Consider the following 19,791-nt stretch of genomic DNA (forward strand, 5'->3'; position numbering starts at 1 on the left):
GAGGAGGAGGAGGAGGAGGAGGAGGAGGAGGAGGAGGAGGAGGGAGGGGTGGTAACCTCATCATCAAACCTGTTGAAAAACAGGTTTAAGTCATTGGCCTCCTGTAGATCTCCTCCCATCACCTGGTCGGTCTTGTTTCCATACCCAGTGATGGTTCTCATCCCACGCCACACTTCCCTGGTGTTGTTTTGGGCCAGTTTACTCTCCAGCTTCCTCCTGTAGCACTCCTTGCCCGTTTGTATTTCCTTCTTCAGTTGTAACTGTGCCTTCTTCATCTCTTCCTTGTCACCACTCCTGAAAGCAGAGTTTTTCCTGTTAAGTGACGCCTTGATGTCCTTGGTCACCCAGGGTTTATTATTGGAAAAACACTTAATTGTTCTGGCGGGGATTATATTGTCCGTGCAAAAATGAATATAGTCGGTGATGCAGTCTGTGAGTCCGTCTATATCCTCCCCATGTGCATCACAGAGGACATCCCAGTCAGTCACCTCAAAACATCCCTGTAAAGTAACCACAGCGTCCGGTGACCACGTCCGTACAGTAGTGGCAGTCACAGGTTGCCGCTGGACTGCTGGTTTATAAAGGGGTTTTAAGTGCACCAGGTTATGGTCTGATCTGCCTAAGGGGGGAAGTGCTATTGAGCTGTATGCCTCCTTGACATTAGCATACAGTAAGTCTAATGTTTTATTTTCCCTCGTTTTGCAATCAACATACTGTTTAAAGGTGGGAAGAGATTTCTTAAGATTGACATGGTTGAAATCCCCAGATATTGCTATGAAGGCATTGGGATGCAGAGTCTGAAGTCTTGCAGTCGCGGAGTTGATGACGTCAGCAGCCCGCGCCGCATCCGCCGTGGGAGGAATGTAAACACCGATCATAATGACATGGGAATACTCTCTTGGCAGGTAATAGGGACGAATACTTACAGCCAGCAGTTCAATGTCCGGGCTGCACATACGGTCCTTCACTGTAATGTGTCCAGGATTGCACCATCTGTTGTTTACATAGATCGCGACTCCCCCTCCGGTCTTCTTGCCGCTCTCTCTGCAATTCCTGTCCGCTCGTACACACTGAAAGCCGGGTAGACTCACAATCGAATCCGGGATGTTGTCATGCAGCCATGTCTCTGTGTAAACCATAACTGAGGCCTCACGAAACACGCTCTGACTCGTTGTGAGTGATGTTAACTCGTCCATTTTGTTTGCGAGCGATCTTACGTTCCCCATAACGACCGATGGAAGATAGGGTCTGTATCTCCTCTTCCTTAGTAGTCGTCTTCTCCCCGCTTTGCAGCCCCGTTGTTTCCTCCTCAGCTCCTTGGGGATTTCGTGTCTCAGTCTAGACATACTGCTAGATTGTAGGTCCATCAGCTGCTCCCTCATGTAAACAACAGAGCCCCGGTGCAACTCAGCCAGAACAGTCCGGCATGATATCAGTGCAAAAGTGATTAAAATGAGACCAATAGTGCACAGAAACTGCATAGTTGCACTTCAGAGCGAGCTGCACTGTGCTTAGCAGCGGAAATAACTGAAAATACTAACCTAAAGTGCGACAAGTAAAGCAACTCTAGCAGGCAGCCATCCGTGGCAGCGCCATTCAGTTACTTTAAAGAGTGTTTGTATTACTGCTGTAACTCAAAGACATTGTCCTATCGGCCTGAAACTTCCCGCGTTTGCCAACGGCCGTGTCCTCGAGATACCTAGACACACGTCGACGTGCGGACAAAATGATTATTTTATAAAAAATACAACAGGGTCAGTAATGACTAAAATGCAATCTTTAACAAAATGCAATCTTTAACAGTAAAATATCATAAACTCTACATCAGGGGTCTCCAACACGTCGATCGCGAGCTACCGGTAGCTCGCGGGCAGCTTTTCAGTAGCTCGCCGCTCGATTATCGATTATAGCGTAGTAACGTTGCTTCTTGATTTTTCGGCCGCGGCCGGACAATAAAGTGTTTTTATTTTAGAATTGTTTCTGGCACACAAATATAAAATTGGTCCGTGACGCAGAGATCAAGGAACAGACGTGACAGCCGCACAGCGACACCACACATGGAGCAGTCTGCTTTCTCCAGCAGCACCAGTCAAACCAACGGCAGAATGACCCGCTCTGAATCAGGCCGAGTCGCTGCGGCTCAGAGACACACAGGGAGGGATTTGTGTTTTTGAAAAACACTCGTTATCGTCATGTCAGGTTTTTGGTGGATTCAATCAAGTCTTGGATTGCAGAGTATGAATGTCCTGCTATTTTCAGTTGCAAAATACGTGTGTAAAGTTTGTGAAGGCAGGAGGAAAGCTTCCGCAATCACCGTCTCCTCTCCGTTCCTCCAAACCCCGCCCCCTCCCCTAACGGCTGACAGTGACCCGATAGAAACTTTATTATTTACTTAATCACTGATTGAGATATGATGAAGCTAACTTAATCTCATACATTCATGGGATTTATGCAACAGTAAGACAGAGAATGCACCCACATGCCCTATTTTTGTTTTTATAATGCTATCCTTTTTTTAACAGAAGACCGTTGCAAGAAGCTGCTGCTCGACTGCAGAAGCATTAGTTTTTTGTTTTTGAGGATAGAAAAATGTCACACACAGATATAGGGAGGCTAGACCTATACAATTGATTTATTATGGTTTATAATGTAATGTCAAGACGAAGAAGAAGAAAAGATGCCTGAACTGTTCAGTGTCTGTGGAGATGGAGGTTATATATCTCCAAAATCATGTTCAGCTGAAGTCTCAGAAAACTCACAACATTTCTGGAGCCTTGTAGACCCAGACAACTATAAGAACATTCACCAAGCAGCACTGAAAATGTCTGCTTTATTTGGTTCTGTTCTACAGACCTTTGTGAAGCAGCTTTTTCTGACATGAATGAAATCTAAATACAGAACAAGACTGATGAACATGTAAATTACTCTATTAGAGTGAACCTAAGTGGGTACACTCCAGCAGACCCCTCTATGGTGGACTCCATGCAGTGCCATTCATCTCACTGACTGTAAAAAAGAGTGAATGCACTTATTTTACACACATGTGCCATAAGCATACTTGCAAGGTGGTGATTAAGGCGATGTACTTACTATGACGGCCATATTAATATCTGAGAAATTGTCGTTTTCTTGGACCTTGATGTGAAGTTAAGATTTTAGATAAGCTTTAGGTATTGCAATTTCACACGTGTACAAAAGTAGCTTAATTCAACTGATGAGTGCTATGTGAATAAATGTAAGCGATGTGATGCAAGTAGCTCTTGGCCACTTTCATTTTTTCAAAGTAGCTCTCAGGTGGAGAAAGGTTGGAGACCCCTGCTCTACATTGTTCATACTTATTATACACTTAGGTGTTAACTACCATACATATGAGTTAACACGAAAGCAACTTATATCATCAAATCTGAGAAGAGTATCATATTCAAGTCCTTAAAATTTGCCTTTTTGTTTTCCACTTCCAAATTTGAGCCACTGATTTGAATGACAGGATATGTAGAATAACTTCATTTCATCAACACAATGCAAATAAATACTGATGGCAAAATAAACAACATTAACAGTTGAGGGAACCCAGGCTACCTTAAAAGATTAACCACTTGATAAAAAGCATTACAAATAAATGTTTTTGTTCTATACAATTTAAGAGTTTTGACTGCAATGTCACTACATTAATAACATATAATAATAATAATACATGGGACTTTTATAGCGCTTTTCATGAAACTCAAAGACGCTTTTACAGAGAATTAAGAAGAGAGAAAAAAGACAAGAAAAAAAAAAATAGATGACAAAGAAATACAAAAAGAGATCAACAAAACAGAAAATAGGGGGGGAGGGGGGTGGTCAGTGGTTGAATGCAGTGTTAAACAGGTGGGTTTTGAGTGATGTTTTGAATGCTGTGAGGGAGGAAGAATCTCTGATGGATTGGGGTAGTGAGTTCCAGAGGGTGGGTGCAGCAACGGAGAAGGCTCTGTCGCCCCAGGACTTGAGGTTGGTCCGGGTGGGGAGGGACAGGAGGTTGGCAGCAGCAGAGCGGACGGAGCGAGTGGGAGTGTGTCTGTGGAGGAGGTCAGTCAGGTAGGATGGGGCCAGGTTATGTCATCAGGAGGATCTTGTACTCAATTCTCTGGGGGATGGGGAGCCAGTGGAGCTTGATGAGGATGGGTGTAATGTGTTCACGGATTCGGGTGTGGGTGAGTAGACGGGCGGCGGAGTTCTGGATATATTGAAGTTTTTTGAGGATTTTTGCAGGTGGGGGGGGGGGACCCGAGACCCGAGACCGGGCAATGTCCCCGGGTGAAATAGCCAAAGAAATTATAAAACCGGGGAAAATAGGCACTCGTGAGGCAGTCAGAGTCCCCTGTCAACTCCCGTTACATTCCTCCAAGGTGTCATTTGACCGAAAAACTTTTACGAGAACCAGGCTGTAACGATCAACTATCTAAACTAGTTGTGTTAATTAAACGCACAAGGGGTTCTTGAATGAAATAAGATTATAAAAGGTAAACAGAAATAATAAGCGGATAATCTGCTCCTTAAACAAAATAAACAGAGACAGATTTCATGCATGGATCCATTATATTGACAGTTTTCCAGCCACACAACACAAACAAAACAAAACAGTCCACTCTGGGATACACAAAAAGTGTCTTTACCAACCTGATCTCACCAGAATGCGTGACTCCACCACGACTCCTTAACACCACAATGCGTGGTGGAGTCACGAACTTTGTTAGCTTTGATAGCTGAGGATTCTGGGTAGTGTAGTGTCTTCTGCCGTCCAAAAACTCCGAAAATATATTTGTTTCTCCGAATCGAAGGGGGAAAATACAAAAGCATTGCACACAATTCAAACCAATCAATGTTGTGTAATTAAAAAGGACAATTTGGTGTTTTTTAGTCGATGAGTAGTGCAGATATCACTGTAAAATCAATCGACAGTAAGGAGAATAGGCTACTTACTTCCGGGTGTAAAATTCTCCGTTATCCAATGGGAATGGACGCTCGTAATACAAGACATGATCATTATCTTTTAAATAACGTTAACTAAAGGGAACAATCTATTTGACACAGCTGAAGCTCTGGCCTTCCTTAAAAACTAACTAATTTAATAAAAATAACAGTTGCATTACACACAATGCACGTTGTAGAAATGCGTGTGTGCACCACGACAAAGGAGCCTCATTCACTTTACATTGGGGTTGTTTGCGTGGTGCCGACACGCAAATGTAACAAAGTTCGTGACTCCACCACGCATTGTGGTGTTAAGGAGTCGTGGTGGAGTCACGCATTCTGGTGAGATCAGGTTGGTCTTTACTGCCTAATCCAGGCTATTGTTCATTGAGAAAAAACTGTTGCTCCTGCGCCCGTCGGCGGCAAAAACAGAAATGTTTGTAGGCCTTTTCCGGCTATATTCCACACAAAAAAGAAACACGAGGTCCTGCGTGGCACACAGGAGCGATCTCGCCCTGTGTCGGAGAGAATCTCTCTCTCTCTGTGCGCGTCCTCTCCAAGGAGACGTGCTTCCAGGTCGGTCGATGCAATATCCACATAGGCCTACGGTTACTTTCAGTTACTTCCCCTATTGCATTTTTACACATGCTGAGAAACCGTAACTATCCCGCTGAATACCCGCATTCACCACACACAGGCTTCCTCCTCCCGTGAGAACCACCCCTGGCATCCTGTTGACGTGCCCTCTAAAAAGCCTCTGGGCACGCCGCGACAGGTGAATATGCAAATGAGGCTTGCAGAACCACACCCTCAAACCAATATAAAAGTGGACATTTTAACGACTGTAGTTGTGAGGATAATACCCATGCATCATAGATTATCATTTCATTTGAAACTAAACTACATGCCTTAACCCTTTCCCCTGCCCCTACAGTTTATAACAAACACTGAGATCAATCTGCGACTGTCACAGATCTCTCCCCCCCCCCCCCCCCCCCCCACCGGAGGTATGAGGGGCTGCACCCCGAAGTAGGGCTTTAGGTTGACCACATTGATAGTGTCCATTTTCTTGTTCTGGCCGTTCCACTTTATCTGGTAATTGATAGGGCCTAATTTTCTCACCACTGTAGCTGGACCCGACCATTTAGGCGCAAGCTTTGCTGAGAAGTTCTCTGATGCTTTAGAGAGTGGGTGAGTGCGGACCCAGACCAGGTCTCCCAGCAGGAGTTGTACACCTCTCCTGTGGGTATTATAATACTTGGCTTGTCTGGCTTGGCATACTCCAACTCTCTTTTTTACTTGTTCCACCATCTTTTGTTGTCTTTCCAGTAGTGTATATGTAGGTTGATGAGGGGGAGGTGGAGGGCTGATCAACCTCTCCAGTGGGCCTTTCAGGGATCTTCCGAGTGCCAGGGCTGCAGGTGTTTGCCCCGTTGTCTCATGATAGGCAGCATTGACAGCAAAACGAAATTCCCTGATCCACTGATCCCAGTTCTTATGTTGTGTCCCCACATAAGAAGCAATCATCGTTTTGATGGTCCGGTTGGACCGTTCTGTGAGATTGGCTTGAGGATGATAGCTGGTGGTGAACTTTTGTGTGACTCCCCAGGATTTGCATAGGTTGGCCATTTCATGGCCAGTGAACTGCGCTCCCCGATCAGAAACCAACTCACGTGGGACACCGAAACGGGTGAAGATCTCATCTTTCAAGACGGCGACAATTTTGTGAGTTTTGCTGTCTTTTAGGGGAAACATCTCAACCCACTTTGTGAAATAATCCACAACCACGAGGAGAAAGCAATTGCCTTTTTTACTGCGGGGAAAAGGTCCCATAAGATCAATCCCCAGCTTTTCCCAGGGCTCCTCCACCGGGGTAGGCTGCATGAACCCTGCTGGTTTTTGATAATCCGCTTTGTAGGCCTGGCAGGTGTTGCAACACTTTACATGGGCCCACACATCCTTCCTAACAGACTGCCACCAAGCCACCTCAAGGATCTTAAGAAGAGTCTTAAGTCTGCCCAGATGTCCACTCAGGGGATGGTTGTGGAAGTACTCCAGAAAATATATTACTAGACTATTGGGAACCACTAGCTGATATTTGTCTCCCCCTACTCTCACAGGCGACCGCCGATACAGAATACCCTGTAACACAGTGTACCCTATCCTCTCTGGCTTACAAATGGCAGCAGACTGTTTTGCCATGTCACTGATTTCAGGGTCCCTTTCCTGGGCCTCTCGTATGTCTGATAGGGTGGTTGGTAAGTCAGAAGCACAGTGAGAGGTGTTTGAGGCAACATACGCAGTTGTGGATGGATGTGCAATCGCTCTGGACAGAGCATCAGGCACTATGTTGTGCAGGCCTTTTCTGTATTGGACCCTAAATTGAAATTGCTGGAGTTGTAAGATCCACCTAGTAAGCCGGGAAGAGGTCTTCGGACAGTTGAAGGCCCAAGTCAGAGCAGCATGGTCTGTGTATACCGTGAATTCTTTTCCCTCAAGAAAATGTCGCCACTTTTCAACAGCCCATACAACAGCTAGACATTCCTTTTCTGATGTGGAGTAGTTACACTCGGCTCCTCTCAATCCCCGTGAAGCATAAGCTATCACCTGCTCCCTTTCCTTAGTAGCTTGGACTAAGACTGCACCCAAACCGGCGTCACTAGCGTCTGTGTGCACCTCAAAAGGAATTGAGTGGTCAGGTTGTGTTAGGATGGGAGCGCTGACCATAGCCTGTTTCAAGTGTTCAAAGCTTTGCTGGCATCGCTCCATATCCACTCCACCGCTTTCCTCATCAGGCGATGCAAGGGAGCTGCCATATCTGCAAAGTGGGAAATGAATTTGTGGTACCATCCCACAAGTCCCAGAAATCGTTGCAGTGACTTGATATTTGTGGGAGTAGGATATTCTTTCACTGCCAGTGTTTTCTCTGGATCCACCTGAACCCCTTTCTCAGACACTATATGGCCAAGGAACTTTAACTCTTGCTGGAAGAAATGGCATTTCTTCAGATGTAGTGTTAAATTAGCCTCATGCAGTCTCTTCATCACAGCGTTTAAATCATTGAAGTGCTGTTCTTGTGAGGGTGAAAAGATGATGACATCATCAATATACACAAAGCAGAATTTCCCCCTCAGCTCTCCCAGGACCTTTTCCATCAATCGCTGGAAAGATGCACCGGCGTTCTTCAGCCCAAATGGCATGCACTTGAACTGGTAGAGGCCTATCGGTGTGATTACTGCTGTCTTGGCCTTACTGTAATCTGACATTGCCACTTGCCAGTAGCCTGATTTTAGGTCAAGGGTACTGAAGAAGGCGGCTCCATGCAATGACTCCAACAACTCATGAATAAGTGGCATAGGATAGGCATCTTGCCGAGTCTTAGCATTTAGAGGTCGAAAGTCAACACAAAATCTTGGGGACATGTCAGGTTTTGGCACCAAGACCACTGGGGACGCCCAGGCTGACTGTGACGGTTCAATAATGCCATCCCTAAGCATCTGCTCTACCTGGTCTATTATGATCTGACGCTTGTGGGGTGATACCCTGTATGCTTTGCAGCGCACTGGAACCTCGTCTGTAGTAAATATCTTGTGCTCTTCTACCTTAGTTTTCCCTAAACTGCCTGAACACACCTTTGGCCAAGCCTTCAAGATTTCTCTAACCTCTGGTGGATGAGCTGAAAAATCTGGGGCAGTCTCTTCTTGAATAGGAAATGACTTGCATAGCGGAAGTGCTATTATGAGACTAACACTGGGGTGAGCTGCCGGGATCTCAGCAGGTTGAGAAAGGAATGAATAGAACACATAATCCCTTGGCCCCTTTACTCCATATGTTCGGTCTCCCAGGTTGATAATGGTTGAGGTCTTGGTAAGGAAGTCCAAGCCTAGAATGATGGGGAATGCCAGGTTGTTGTCATCGATGATGTATGTTTCTAGCGACCACATCATGTCATGCCAGCCGTAGAGTAGCTGTACCTTTCCTAAGGCTCCATGGCATGTCTTCCCATCAGCCAAAGCAAAGCTTTGGTTCTCACTGGGCTTCAGTTGCTCTCCTTTACGGACTACATCCAGCCATTGGCTGTGTCGCATGAGGGAGTATGTACATGCAGTGTCAAAAACAGCTTTACACTGCATTCCTCTCACCTCTACGGGGACATGTAAGAGACTTACTGGATTTCTCTTCCCTCTCTGCACTATGGTCACTACATCAGCAGGTTTCTTAGCGCTCCATTTTTCCTGGGGTCTTTTGTTCAATTTCTCTTTTGCTTTTTGTTGATCCACTTTCCCCCAATATTCTTTTGCAGCTGTGCAATCTTTTTCCACTAATGTGCCAATTGACACCAGTTGGTCCACGGTTCTGACAGTGCCCCGACAGAGATGTTCACAAGTCTTTTTTTGCAAGTCCAAGTCAAGTCTCAAGTCTTTGGTCACGAGTCCAAGTCAAGTCTCAAGTCTTTGTGGGGTGAGACTTGATCAAGTCTCAAGTCTTTGGTCACGAGTCCAAGTCAAGTCTCAAGTCTCTAAAAAATAAAAGTCTCGTGTCTCTTCTGGTTGTAATAAGCCTTCTATTGTCTGCTGCTATCCAGTCTGTTAAGAATACTGCACAGCTATATCTAAGAAATTCAAAGCATTTACTATGTTATTATCACTCCTATATCTATTAGCATACAGTATCAGTACTGATTAGTTGTTTGTTATATGATCACTTTAAACAGGCTATTGCAATGCAATATGAGGAAAAACATCACACTTTAGCTAAATGCAAACAACTTATAAGCAAAACACTTCAGAATCAGAAATCAGTATCACAAATACAAAGCTAGTAGCAAGCTAAGTTAACATTACATAGCTGATGCTGAGCTAAACATGTTTGCTAACCGTCCATGCGTTAATGTGACTGACCTCTCCGGGTGAGTTTTCAAGTGCCTGATGAAATTCGACGTTGTTGTGCCAGCATCCTTGATTTTGATATTGCAGACTTTGCAGTGTGCGCTCCTTTTGTTGGTGCCGCCGGCGTTTTGTTCGAAGTTTTTGTAGTTACAAGCGGTACAGCCGCAGGTCATGGATGTATAATAAGCCGCAGATGTGCCGCCGGTCGCTATTGTGTTACTACGAGGTAGTAACAGAGGCGCGCACGTCTGCGTAATGAGCCCGGCTAAAATAACTGGATGGCCTACCTGCCTGTCAGCCTTCCATCTGGGCACAAACTTATCTCGTGCCCTCATTGGTCATGTGCGCGTTCGTGTGTGTTGGAGGAGGCGGGCTCTATAAGGAAGTAGCAGCCTCTAGCAGATTATCTCCGGTTGTGTATTTTCAAATTCTAGCGATCTCGAGCCGGTTTCTCTCAAATTTACCTACCCCACCTTTAATACGCCAAAAATAGAAAACACAATGATTGTTCACGAGTCCCAACACACGAGTCCAAGTCGAGTCTGAAGTCTTTTGGTCACGAGTCCAAGTCAAGTCTGAAGTCTCTGTGTGTGCGACTTAAGTGCGACTCGAGTCCGAGTCGCAGACTCGAGTCCCCATCTCTGTGCCCCGAAGACAACCAGCTATTCTGGGATTACAGTTGTTGAGTATTTTCCTCACCAACTCCGCCTCGGTGATATCGGGTTTCCATCGTAGACAAAGGGCTCGGTAATCATAGGCAAAATCCCTCAAACACTGTTCGGGTACCTGCACCATATCCCTCAACTTCTCCTCCACTTCCATGAGGTAATCAGGAGGTAGGAAAGCTGCATGAAAAGCTTCTTTGAATTCTGACCAGTTGTGTACTGTGCTTTTTGCTACACACCACCAACTATGCGCTGGCCCCTTAAGAACCCCAGATAAAGCCCCTATTAGCTCTGCATCTGTTAATGGCCTAACTTCAAAAAATGTTTCACAGCGATCCACAAAGTTCAAAACCTCTCCAACCTCCCTGGAACCACCGAACGCGGGGAACTCCATATGAATGACAGGCTTTGAATACACCACCGGCGTACTGCTTGGATGGCGGTATACTGCTCCTACAGGTGTGATGGGGTTTATGTTGTCAATGACTCCTGGTGGTTGTCCCAGCGGAAGTAGGTCAGTGAATGATGTCCTGCCGTGTGGCGCAGCATCAATAGTATCAGGTTCTCTTCTGGCAATCTCTGCTCGGCCGACAGAAACCCCAGCAGAGGGAACTGAATGAGTAGGAGTGGGATACCTAATATGAGGACCCGACACCTGAGTGTCAGTACCAAGAGAAGGAGCATGGGTGTGAGAGGCACTAATGAGAGGTGTTTGAGCTGGAGTGGTGTGACCATAAGACGTCTGAAAACTAGCACCAGCACTGACAAAGGGCCTATGGACAGCAGGGAGGCTAGCGCGCTTCAGCCTTTGGATTTCTGCCTTCCATTTTTCATCACGCCTTTGTAAACAGTCCACCAGTTTCTCTTCAAAGTTTTTCAAAGTTGACATAACATGATGCTCCAGTGCTTCAACATTCTTATTCACGAAGCCTCTGATGCTATCTTCTCGGTTTAGCGCACTATTAACTGAATCTCTAAAATCAGCCTCAAGGGAGTTAACTCTCTCTATAACTGTTCCCAAGTCTGTGGAGAAAGATGCAAGAGCAGGATATGCCTGGTAAGATGTATTATCCCAATCTCCTACACTTTCCTCCTGCTCTGCATCAGATATATAAAGAGAACCGATCAAAGAGGTAACATCAGTAATAGATCTTCTTGTTATCCATGCATCACCTCTATTTTCATGGTGTTGCCCACTGTTCTCCTGTGCTATACTACCTTCTTCAGACTCATTATCTTCTAATTGTGCTTCCATATTCTGTTGTACATTTTCTTCAGAAGCCATTGCCTGACTATGGTTATTTTACACAAGTACAGAACACGTTTTCTCTTCTCATCCAATCAATACAATTCAACACATAGGCTTAGTGTCTCAGTAAACAAAAATATGCCAATTGGCAGTTTCAAAATCTCCAAAAATGTTCTCTTTAAATAATATCAGATTTTTAAATCACATTTCATTCCCCATACTGGCCACCATCTGTAACGATCAACTATCTAAACTAGTTGTGTTAATTAAACGCACAAGGGGTTCTTGAATGAAATAAGATTATAAAAGGTAAACAGAAATAATAAGCGGATAATCTGCTCCTTAAACAAAATAAACAGAGACAGATTTCATGCATGGATCCATTATATTGACAGTTTTCCAGCCACACAACACAAACAAAACAAAACATTCCACTTTGGGATACACAAAAAGTGTCTTTACTGCCTAATCCAGGCTATTGTTCATTGAGAAAAAACTGTAGCTCCTGCGCCCGTCGGCGGCAAAAACAGAAATGTTTGTAGGCCTTTTCCGGCTATATTCCACACAAAAAAGAAACACGAGGTCCTGCGTGGCACACAGGAGCGATCTCGCCCTGTGTCGGAGAGAATCTCTCTCTCTCTGTGCGCGTCCTCTCCAAGGAGACGTGCTTCCAGGTCGGTCGATACAATATCCACATACGGTTACTTTCAGTTACTTCCCCTATTGCATTTTTACACATGCTGAGAAACCGTAACTATCCCGCTGAATACCCGCATTCACCACACACAGGCTTCCTCCTCCCGTGAGAACCACCCCTGGCATCCTGTTGACGTGCCCTCTAAAAAGCCTCTGGGCGCGCCGCGACAGGTGAATATGCAAATGAGGCTTGCAGAACCACACCCTCAAACCAATATAAAAGTGGACATTTTAACGACTGTAGTTGCGAGGATAATACCCATGCATCATAGATTATCATTTCATTTGAATCTAAACTACATGCCTTAACCCTTTCCCCTGCCCCTACAGTTTATAACAAACACTGAGATCAATCTGCGACTGTCACAAGGCTGGGGGGGTCAAAAGGGCTTGACCAAGGCTGACCCAAAGTGCACGGTGGGCGGACTCATCACTCTCAGTCTCCATTGTGATTTGAAAAATTCCATCAAACGAGTCCTTCAGTGGGCAGGAAAAAAAACGTGTTCGTCAGAATCGTCACTTCCTGTACTGACAGTGGAGGTGTCCTGAGAGTGCAGCCTGCACCGGAACTGTCCTGAGAGTGGAGGTCTGCAGGCAGGCTCCCATGCCATGTCCTGTGTCAGTTCGTCTTGTTCGTTTCCACGTATGGTCGTGCCAGGCCTCAGCATAGAGAGGATCGATTCCAGTCAAGTCAGGTTGTGATATTTTGCCATATTTGTAAACGTAACATTAACCACTGAGGGTAAGAGTTAATCTTAAATTCTCAGCCGACCCAAAAGTGCTCCAGACTGCACTGTCTGCCCAAGGCAGTCTGATCCACCAACATCAAGAGCAGCTAACAGCTATTGGGCACGGAGTAAGAGGCTTGTCGGACTGCCAGGAGGGTTTTCAGACCTCCGTAACCGCGCAGGTCAATCATCTGGCGACACAGCTTCACCAAATCCTCACCCGTCTAGAGACTCCAGCTGTGCCAACGGCGCCACCTCCCGTCGATCCTGTAGCTGGCCAGGCCGAGTTTCGCTCGGCATCTGTTCCATTACGATTGGCATCACCAGAGAGGTTTCCGGGGAGTCTGGAAACTGCAGAACGTTCCTGGTCCAGTGTAATGATCTACACTATAAGCTAGATCCTCCAGAAAAATGCGATTATGCGATCGCATAATTAACCGCATTATCAGCAAAATGGCGCAGATTTTTAAAAGTGCGCATATTTATTAAAAGGGCGCATAATCCCCGCATTATTCCACACAAAGAAAAGTTAACTCGTCTTGAAGTGAAGTAGTGATGATGATGATGATGATGACGCAACGTCATCAGCTCGCGCATCACAGAAGGTAAACAACACCGTAGAGTGAACGTGTGGAACTCACACGAGAGAGAAAACACCAAGATGAAAACATCTAATCCATCTAATTTACCGACGAACATTTCTGCTAAGGACCGGGCAAAGCAGTACCCCGATGTCTTGCACGAAAGTGGGGGGAAACTATTCTGCACCCCGTGCAACTGTGTTGGAGCATAAGAGAAAATCGACAGTGACGACCCACTTTGATTCATTCAAACATTCGAAAATGCTTTCTGCTGCTGCGGACAAGAAAGCCAAACATCTCACGTTCACCGAGGCATCAACCTCCAAAACCCTTTCGAGGGCTACAAGAAACGTGAGAAGCCTACAAGATTGAAGCTGGTCAGATAACGAACAAGTAAATTAAAACAGAATGAGGCGGAGAAGTGTGTGTGTGTGTTTAAAATAGCCCAATTGCTTTTACAATAAATACACATTGAATGTGTTTAATTGAATAGTAAAGGGGTTTAACGTTAGTGGCAGGTTGTGTGTGAGAGAGAATAAATAAGACAGCCCAATATTGATTTTTTTTTTTTAGCATATTTCGCAACTTTCCGCATATTTCGCAACTTCCCGCAATTTCACCGCATAAAATCACATAAAAGCCCTGCATGTTTAATCGCATAATCAAGGATTTTTGCGCAGGTTTTCTGGAGGGTCTAATAAACACAACCCAGCGGCGTTTGTTTCCGAGGAAGCCAAGATATTGGTCTCCCACCTCACGTGGCATGGGACACTGCTGAATGGGCTTGAGACTTTCCCATATGCAGGTCGTATTCCACTTTTTATGACACTATGAGCCGGGTGTTCGATCAGACCTCAATCTCCAGGGACGGCACCCGGACTCTTATGCAGATGAAACAGCACTCCCACCCAGTCATAGATTAGGCCATAGAATTCCGGACCGCAGCCTCAGATAGTGGCTGGAACACCCCCGCGTTGGTAGACGCGTTTATGAACGGACTGGATCAACTCCACAGTGGCAAAGCCCCGGGGGTGGATGAGATCCGCCCAGAAATGCTGAAGGTTCTGGGTGTTGAGAGACTGTCATGGTTGACACGTCTCATCAATGTTGCGTAGAAGTCGGAAACAGTACCGAAGGAGTGGCAGACCGGGGTGGTGGTTCCCCTTTTCAAAAAGGGGGATCAGAGGGTGTGTGCCAATTACAGAGGCATCACACGACTCAGCCTCCCCGGGAAAGTTTACTCTAAGGTACTCGAAAGGAGGGTCAGGCCGATTGTCGAACCTCAGATTGAGGAGGAACAATGCGGATTCCGTACTGGTCGTGGAACGACGGATCAGCTTTTTACTCTCGCAAGGATCCTGGAGGGGGCCTGGGAGTACGCTTATCCGGTCTACATGTGTTTTGTAGACTTGGAGAAGGCGTATGACTGAGTTCCCAGGGAGTTACTGTGGGAGGTGCTGCAGGAGTATGGGGTGAGGGGGTCTCTACTCAGGGCCATCCAATCTCTGTACTCCCAAAGCGAGAGCTGTGTCCGGGTCCTCGGCAGTAAGTCGGACCCATTTCCGGTGAGGGTTGGCCTCCGCCAGGGCTGCGCTTTGTCACCAATCTTGTTTGTAATATACATGGATCGGATTTCAAGGCGTAGTCGTGGGGGAGGGGGTCTGCAGTTCGGTGGACTAAGGATTGCACCACTGCTTTTTGCAGATGATGTGGTTCTAATGGCTTAATCGGTCTGCGACCTTCAGCACTCACTGGATCGGTTCACAAACGAGTGTGAAGCGGCTGGGATGAGGATCAGCACCTCCAAATCTGAGGCCATGGTTCTCAGCAGGAAACCGATGGACTGTCCACTCCAAGTAGGGAATGAGTCCTTACCCCAAGTGAAGGAATTCAAGTATCTTGGGGTCTTGTTCTCGAGTGAGGGAACAATTGAGCGTGAGATGGGCCGGAGAATCGGAGCAGGTCCGCGGTCCGGATCCGGACCCAGACGCCGACCTATATGGACCCGGACCAATAATCAATACATTAATAGGGGATTTCAATTTTGACGGGGCGATTATATTTTAACTGCTGCCGACAGGGGGCGAAAGAGAGGAGTGAGCGATACAGGGAGAAAAACACAGAAGAAGAGACGAGAGAGCGGCGGAGAGGAAAGTGTGAAGAGGATAATTAGCGATACAGGGAGAGGAGAGTAACAGGTAAGTAACAGGCGTGTTAGCGGCAGACAGGGAGAGACAAATATTACACATGGCACTCTCCAAGAAGAGGAAAGTGGACAGTGAGAACAGAGCTTTTAACCCTGAGTGGACGGACTCATTCATGTTCTTCCTGCCCACTGGGAGCACAGAACCAGTGTGTCTCATTTGTTCAGAGACCGTAGCGCTCATTAAAAGTGCCAAAAGGCCACTATGAGACAAAACACAAAGTGTTTGACCAAACATTCCCTCTCAAGTCAGAACTGAGGTCACAAAAAATAAATATCGTTCCAGGGCAGGCTAACCAATGAGCACCTGCATGCAAGGCCGGCCCTTGGCATAGGCAGTATAGGCGAATGCTAAGGGCGCATCAACCCATCGGGGGCGCCGAAAATTGAGGAGAAATTTTTTTTTAAATACATTTTTTATTTTTTTTTATTTCATAACAACACAATTTCCCAATTTTGGATCAACAAAGTACATCTTATTGTCTTATACTAGCAGAAGTACGCCTATATTGCGTACAGCGCCCATAAACTATGGCACCCCCACCAAATCAAGTTGAACTGCCCCAGCCCCAGTAAAAAACAGAGGTTTATGTGAAATAGTTCTTTTTTTTAAATAATGGTTTTAGTGTGCAATTATAGGTTTTAATTTTGTATTTGTGTTCATTTAAAATAAATCAAACTCCCAAAAAACGTATACAGCTTCTGTGTGCTTTTATTAACATTGGAATTTACTGTGTAAGCGGCCGCGGGGGGGGACAGCTTTAGAGAGCTCCCTCCTGAAAGACTCTGATAACCTCAGCTCAGTGAGGTAAATATCAGTATGTTATGTTCAAAATGTAATTTCTTTGTTGTACTTGTGTTTTCTATTTTTTGTTCTTAATGTTAGAATTGCCCTTAAGTTTTGAACTTGTTTTGATCTGATGAATAAGAAAACAAAGCGCCACAAATTCCTTTAAAAAGTGTTTGTTTGTAGCACCAATGATGCAAGGCATAAACGGATAAACAGACTCATTAGAGGTCATTTGTCCACTCTGGGTTTCCATCCTCTGGAAAGCAATTAGGACACCACTGTGAGACCTCTTAGGACAGCACCTTGAGAATAGAGACCAGGGATGAGAGGAAAACATGAATGATTTCCCTCTTGGATAACTCTGTAACACTGATGTCACCATGACCTATGGGTCGTGACTCCTGCAAAATGCAGCAATAACTAGTTTTTTCTGTGTAACTCATCAAGTTGTTTGTATCCATACGGCCATACAGCTGAAACTGGGTTTTGGCATGCATCTTGACAATGAAAGGGTGCAACTTAACTTGACATTGTGATAAGCTTTGGATCCTTCACTCACACATGGGATTAGTAATTAGCTTTATTTTGACAGAGATTCTGGTTTCTATTTTCTGATGAATACAATGGGTTGTGAGTGAGGGACAGGTTGTATGCAGGGCGCGGAAGAAACTTATATACTTTACCCAGAACAGGTTGGAACATGGGACCAGCATTTATTGTACATTGTAGAATAATTTCTGTGTGTTGTACAGCTTCATTCAGATCCATCTCCTCTACAAAACATGTGACTTTAAATATCAATGCTATTATTGTAAGGAGTGATACACTGAATTAGGTTGGGTCAGTGTTTTGCTACCCTAATGTAAACTCCAGCGCCTCAAACCTGACGCAGTGACGTTTACTCAAAACCAGACCTAATGACAACTTTTCCTGCAGAATTGACCCAAATACATTTTTATTTTAAAAGTAAAACGTAAGGTCCTCAAAATAGGCCCCATATAACACACAGTGAGGAGTGCTTTTGCGATTTGAACCACGTTTCCCATAATGTTAGGTCCTGATAGTGGGCTCCCCGTTGTGTCCATCCTGCTGGTAGCCGGATTCATGTACTGACCAGGGAAATAGAGGTCTTTGAGTTATGAGGTGTTGTAGTGTTGAACATCCAAGGCACAGGCCATGGGGGCTGGAAGAAGTCTCTGAGTGAGTGAGTGAGTCAGCCTCACATGATCTGTCCTCCTAAAAGTGGTAGTCAAGGCGAGAAAAAGTGTACAGTTACACACAGCAGCATAGAGTATATTGTAGTTGTATTGGTTGCTCTCTTAAAAAAAAAAGAACAACATGTGTAACCTTAACCACGGTACATTTGTTTATTCTCCAGCACAGTCCTCTTGTACGTGCAGTTCTCACAGATCTGTTGTTTTCAGTTCATTTGAGTTAACATGTATATCCAGAAAAATACAAATGATCTTTACAGAACAATACATCGCCGTTCTTGAAGACGGAATGCATAAAACCACATGACAGCTTTGTGCGTTTCACTCTTAACTTGTAAGGCCTGTCGCTTCACACCATTTCACCTTAGGTGTCCCTGCCAGCTGCCCAGACTCCTGGCAACAGAGCTTCCTGGATCACTTCGACTCTACAGTAATTTATTGGGCAAAGTGGTAGCAAACACTGTATTGAAAGAATGAAAACATTACATGGTAAATCCAACATTTTAACTCCAAGACACAGCGTAAAACTCACAAATGTGATGTAATAGTCTGTGAGCAATGATTCCAATCAGCTGGTCATTTGAAAATACAAGAATGTGTGCTTGCCAAAATAAATAATGTTTACAATAACTATTCAAATAAATTATTAAAGTCTGAAATGATTTGTTTTGGAAAGAATGTACTCGATGAATTATTTCTGGGAATGTTTTACCTGTGTAATGTTAAAACCTGGAATTTAAAAGCTGTTTACAAGTAGCTCTCTACAGAAATAGATGCATTAGTGACAATTTGAGAAAATGCCCTTCACTGATAATGTGAAAGCTGACCTCTGTGCTTATGTCCTACGTCTCAGAACGCAATAAGAGTTAAGGGTTTGCATGGGTTTTAGATCAGCGTGAAAACAAGCAGCTTCTTGGGCATGTTTGCGTCTTGCCTCATGACAGCACTGGGTCACGAGTTTGGCACAGTGCTTTAGGTTTCCTAAATGGGATTAGGAAGAGCATGTTCTCATAAGGATTCTTATAATTCTATAATATAAAACCCAGTGACCAATATGCTGCTTCGAATTATCTTCACTCCTCCCCTCTGACAAAAATACCAACAGACTCAGGCCTTATCCTCATTTCCGAGCAGCAGCACCAGACGCAACAATGTCTTGTCAGCGGTTTGTTGTTTTAGCACTCTTGGTCTTCTTCCTGCTCAATGGTAAGATTTTATCAAATATCCTTGCATGTTTTTGTAACTCTAATTTGCACATTTCTATGCTTATACAGGTATTGGGAAACAGATGTCGTCATTCTGAATGATTTGAAAGATTGATAAAATGTTTGCCTTCTACAGTTGTGGAGAATGAAGCCGCATCCTTCCCCTGGTCTTGTCCCAGTCTAAGTGGAGTATGCAAGAAAGTCTGCCTCCCAACAGAACTGTTCTTTGGACCTCTGGGCTGTGGAAAAGGCTTCTTGTGAGTGTAGATGCTCAGGTGCAATATGTGAATGTATTGTGTTTATGAATGTTCTGATTGTAATACATCGCTTCTTGTTTGTTCCCAGGTGCTGTGTGTCTCATTTTCTATGAGAGCTGAATGCCTTGAGATAAGAATGCATGTCCCTCTTTACAGTCCTAAACAATATCTTCAGACACACTGGAGACTTGCCAAGCACCAAGATGAGACGGACAGAAGACATAGTTATGGAGGACTACATTTGGCTTCTTACTGGGATGTAACAAGGCGGACTTGGGAATGTTTAAATTAACTGTATGTAGTTTCTTGATCTTCTTAATGCATCTGAAATGACTGAGGTGGAGTAAACAATTACATTCAA

The 19,791-nt window shown here is 44.9% G+C and overlaps 1 protein-coding gene across 1 annotated transcript; it reads left to right on the plus strand.

The window, feature by feature from the left end:
• The first annotated feature begins 864 nt into the window (after window positions 1–864).
• Window positions 865–19,791, plus strand: defbl1 (defensin, beta-like 1). Its single transcript, XM_034098475.1, has 4 exons — window positions 865–905; window positions 19,074–19,174; window positions 19,310–19,430; window positions 19,519–19,791. Exons 1-4 carry the CDS (start codon window positions 880–882, stop codon window positions 19,541–19,543), a joined length of 273 nt encoding a protein of 90 aa, XP_033954366.1. The 5' UTR covers window positions 865–879; the 3' UTR covers window positions 19,544–19,791.

This window comes from Pseudochaenichthys georgianus, chromosome 14 (genome assembly GCF_902827115.2).
Source record: "Pseudochaenichthys georgianus chromosome 14, fPseGeo1.2, whole genome shotgun sequence".
In the NCBI taxonomy this organism is placed as follows: Eukaryota; Metazoa; Chordata; class Actinopteri; order Perciformes; family Channichthyidae; genus Pseudochaenichthys; species Pseudochaenichthys georgianus.

What these genes read in the sequence shown, in the direction of transcription:
- defbl1 (XM_034098475.1), top strand. Translation starts at nt 880, where the DNA reads ATGACATGGGAATACTCTCTTGGCAG. An exon ending in TGGGAATACTCTCTTGGCAG is followed by an intron (nt 906 to 19,073) that starts GTAATAGGGACG and finishes AAATACCAACAG; the next exon opens with ACTCAGGCCTTATCCTCATT. An exon ending in GGTCTTCTTCCTGCTCAATG is followed by an intron (nt 19,175 to 19,309) that starts GTAAGATTTTAT and finishes TGCCTTCTACAG; the next exon opens with TTGTGGAGAATGAAGCCGCA.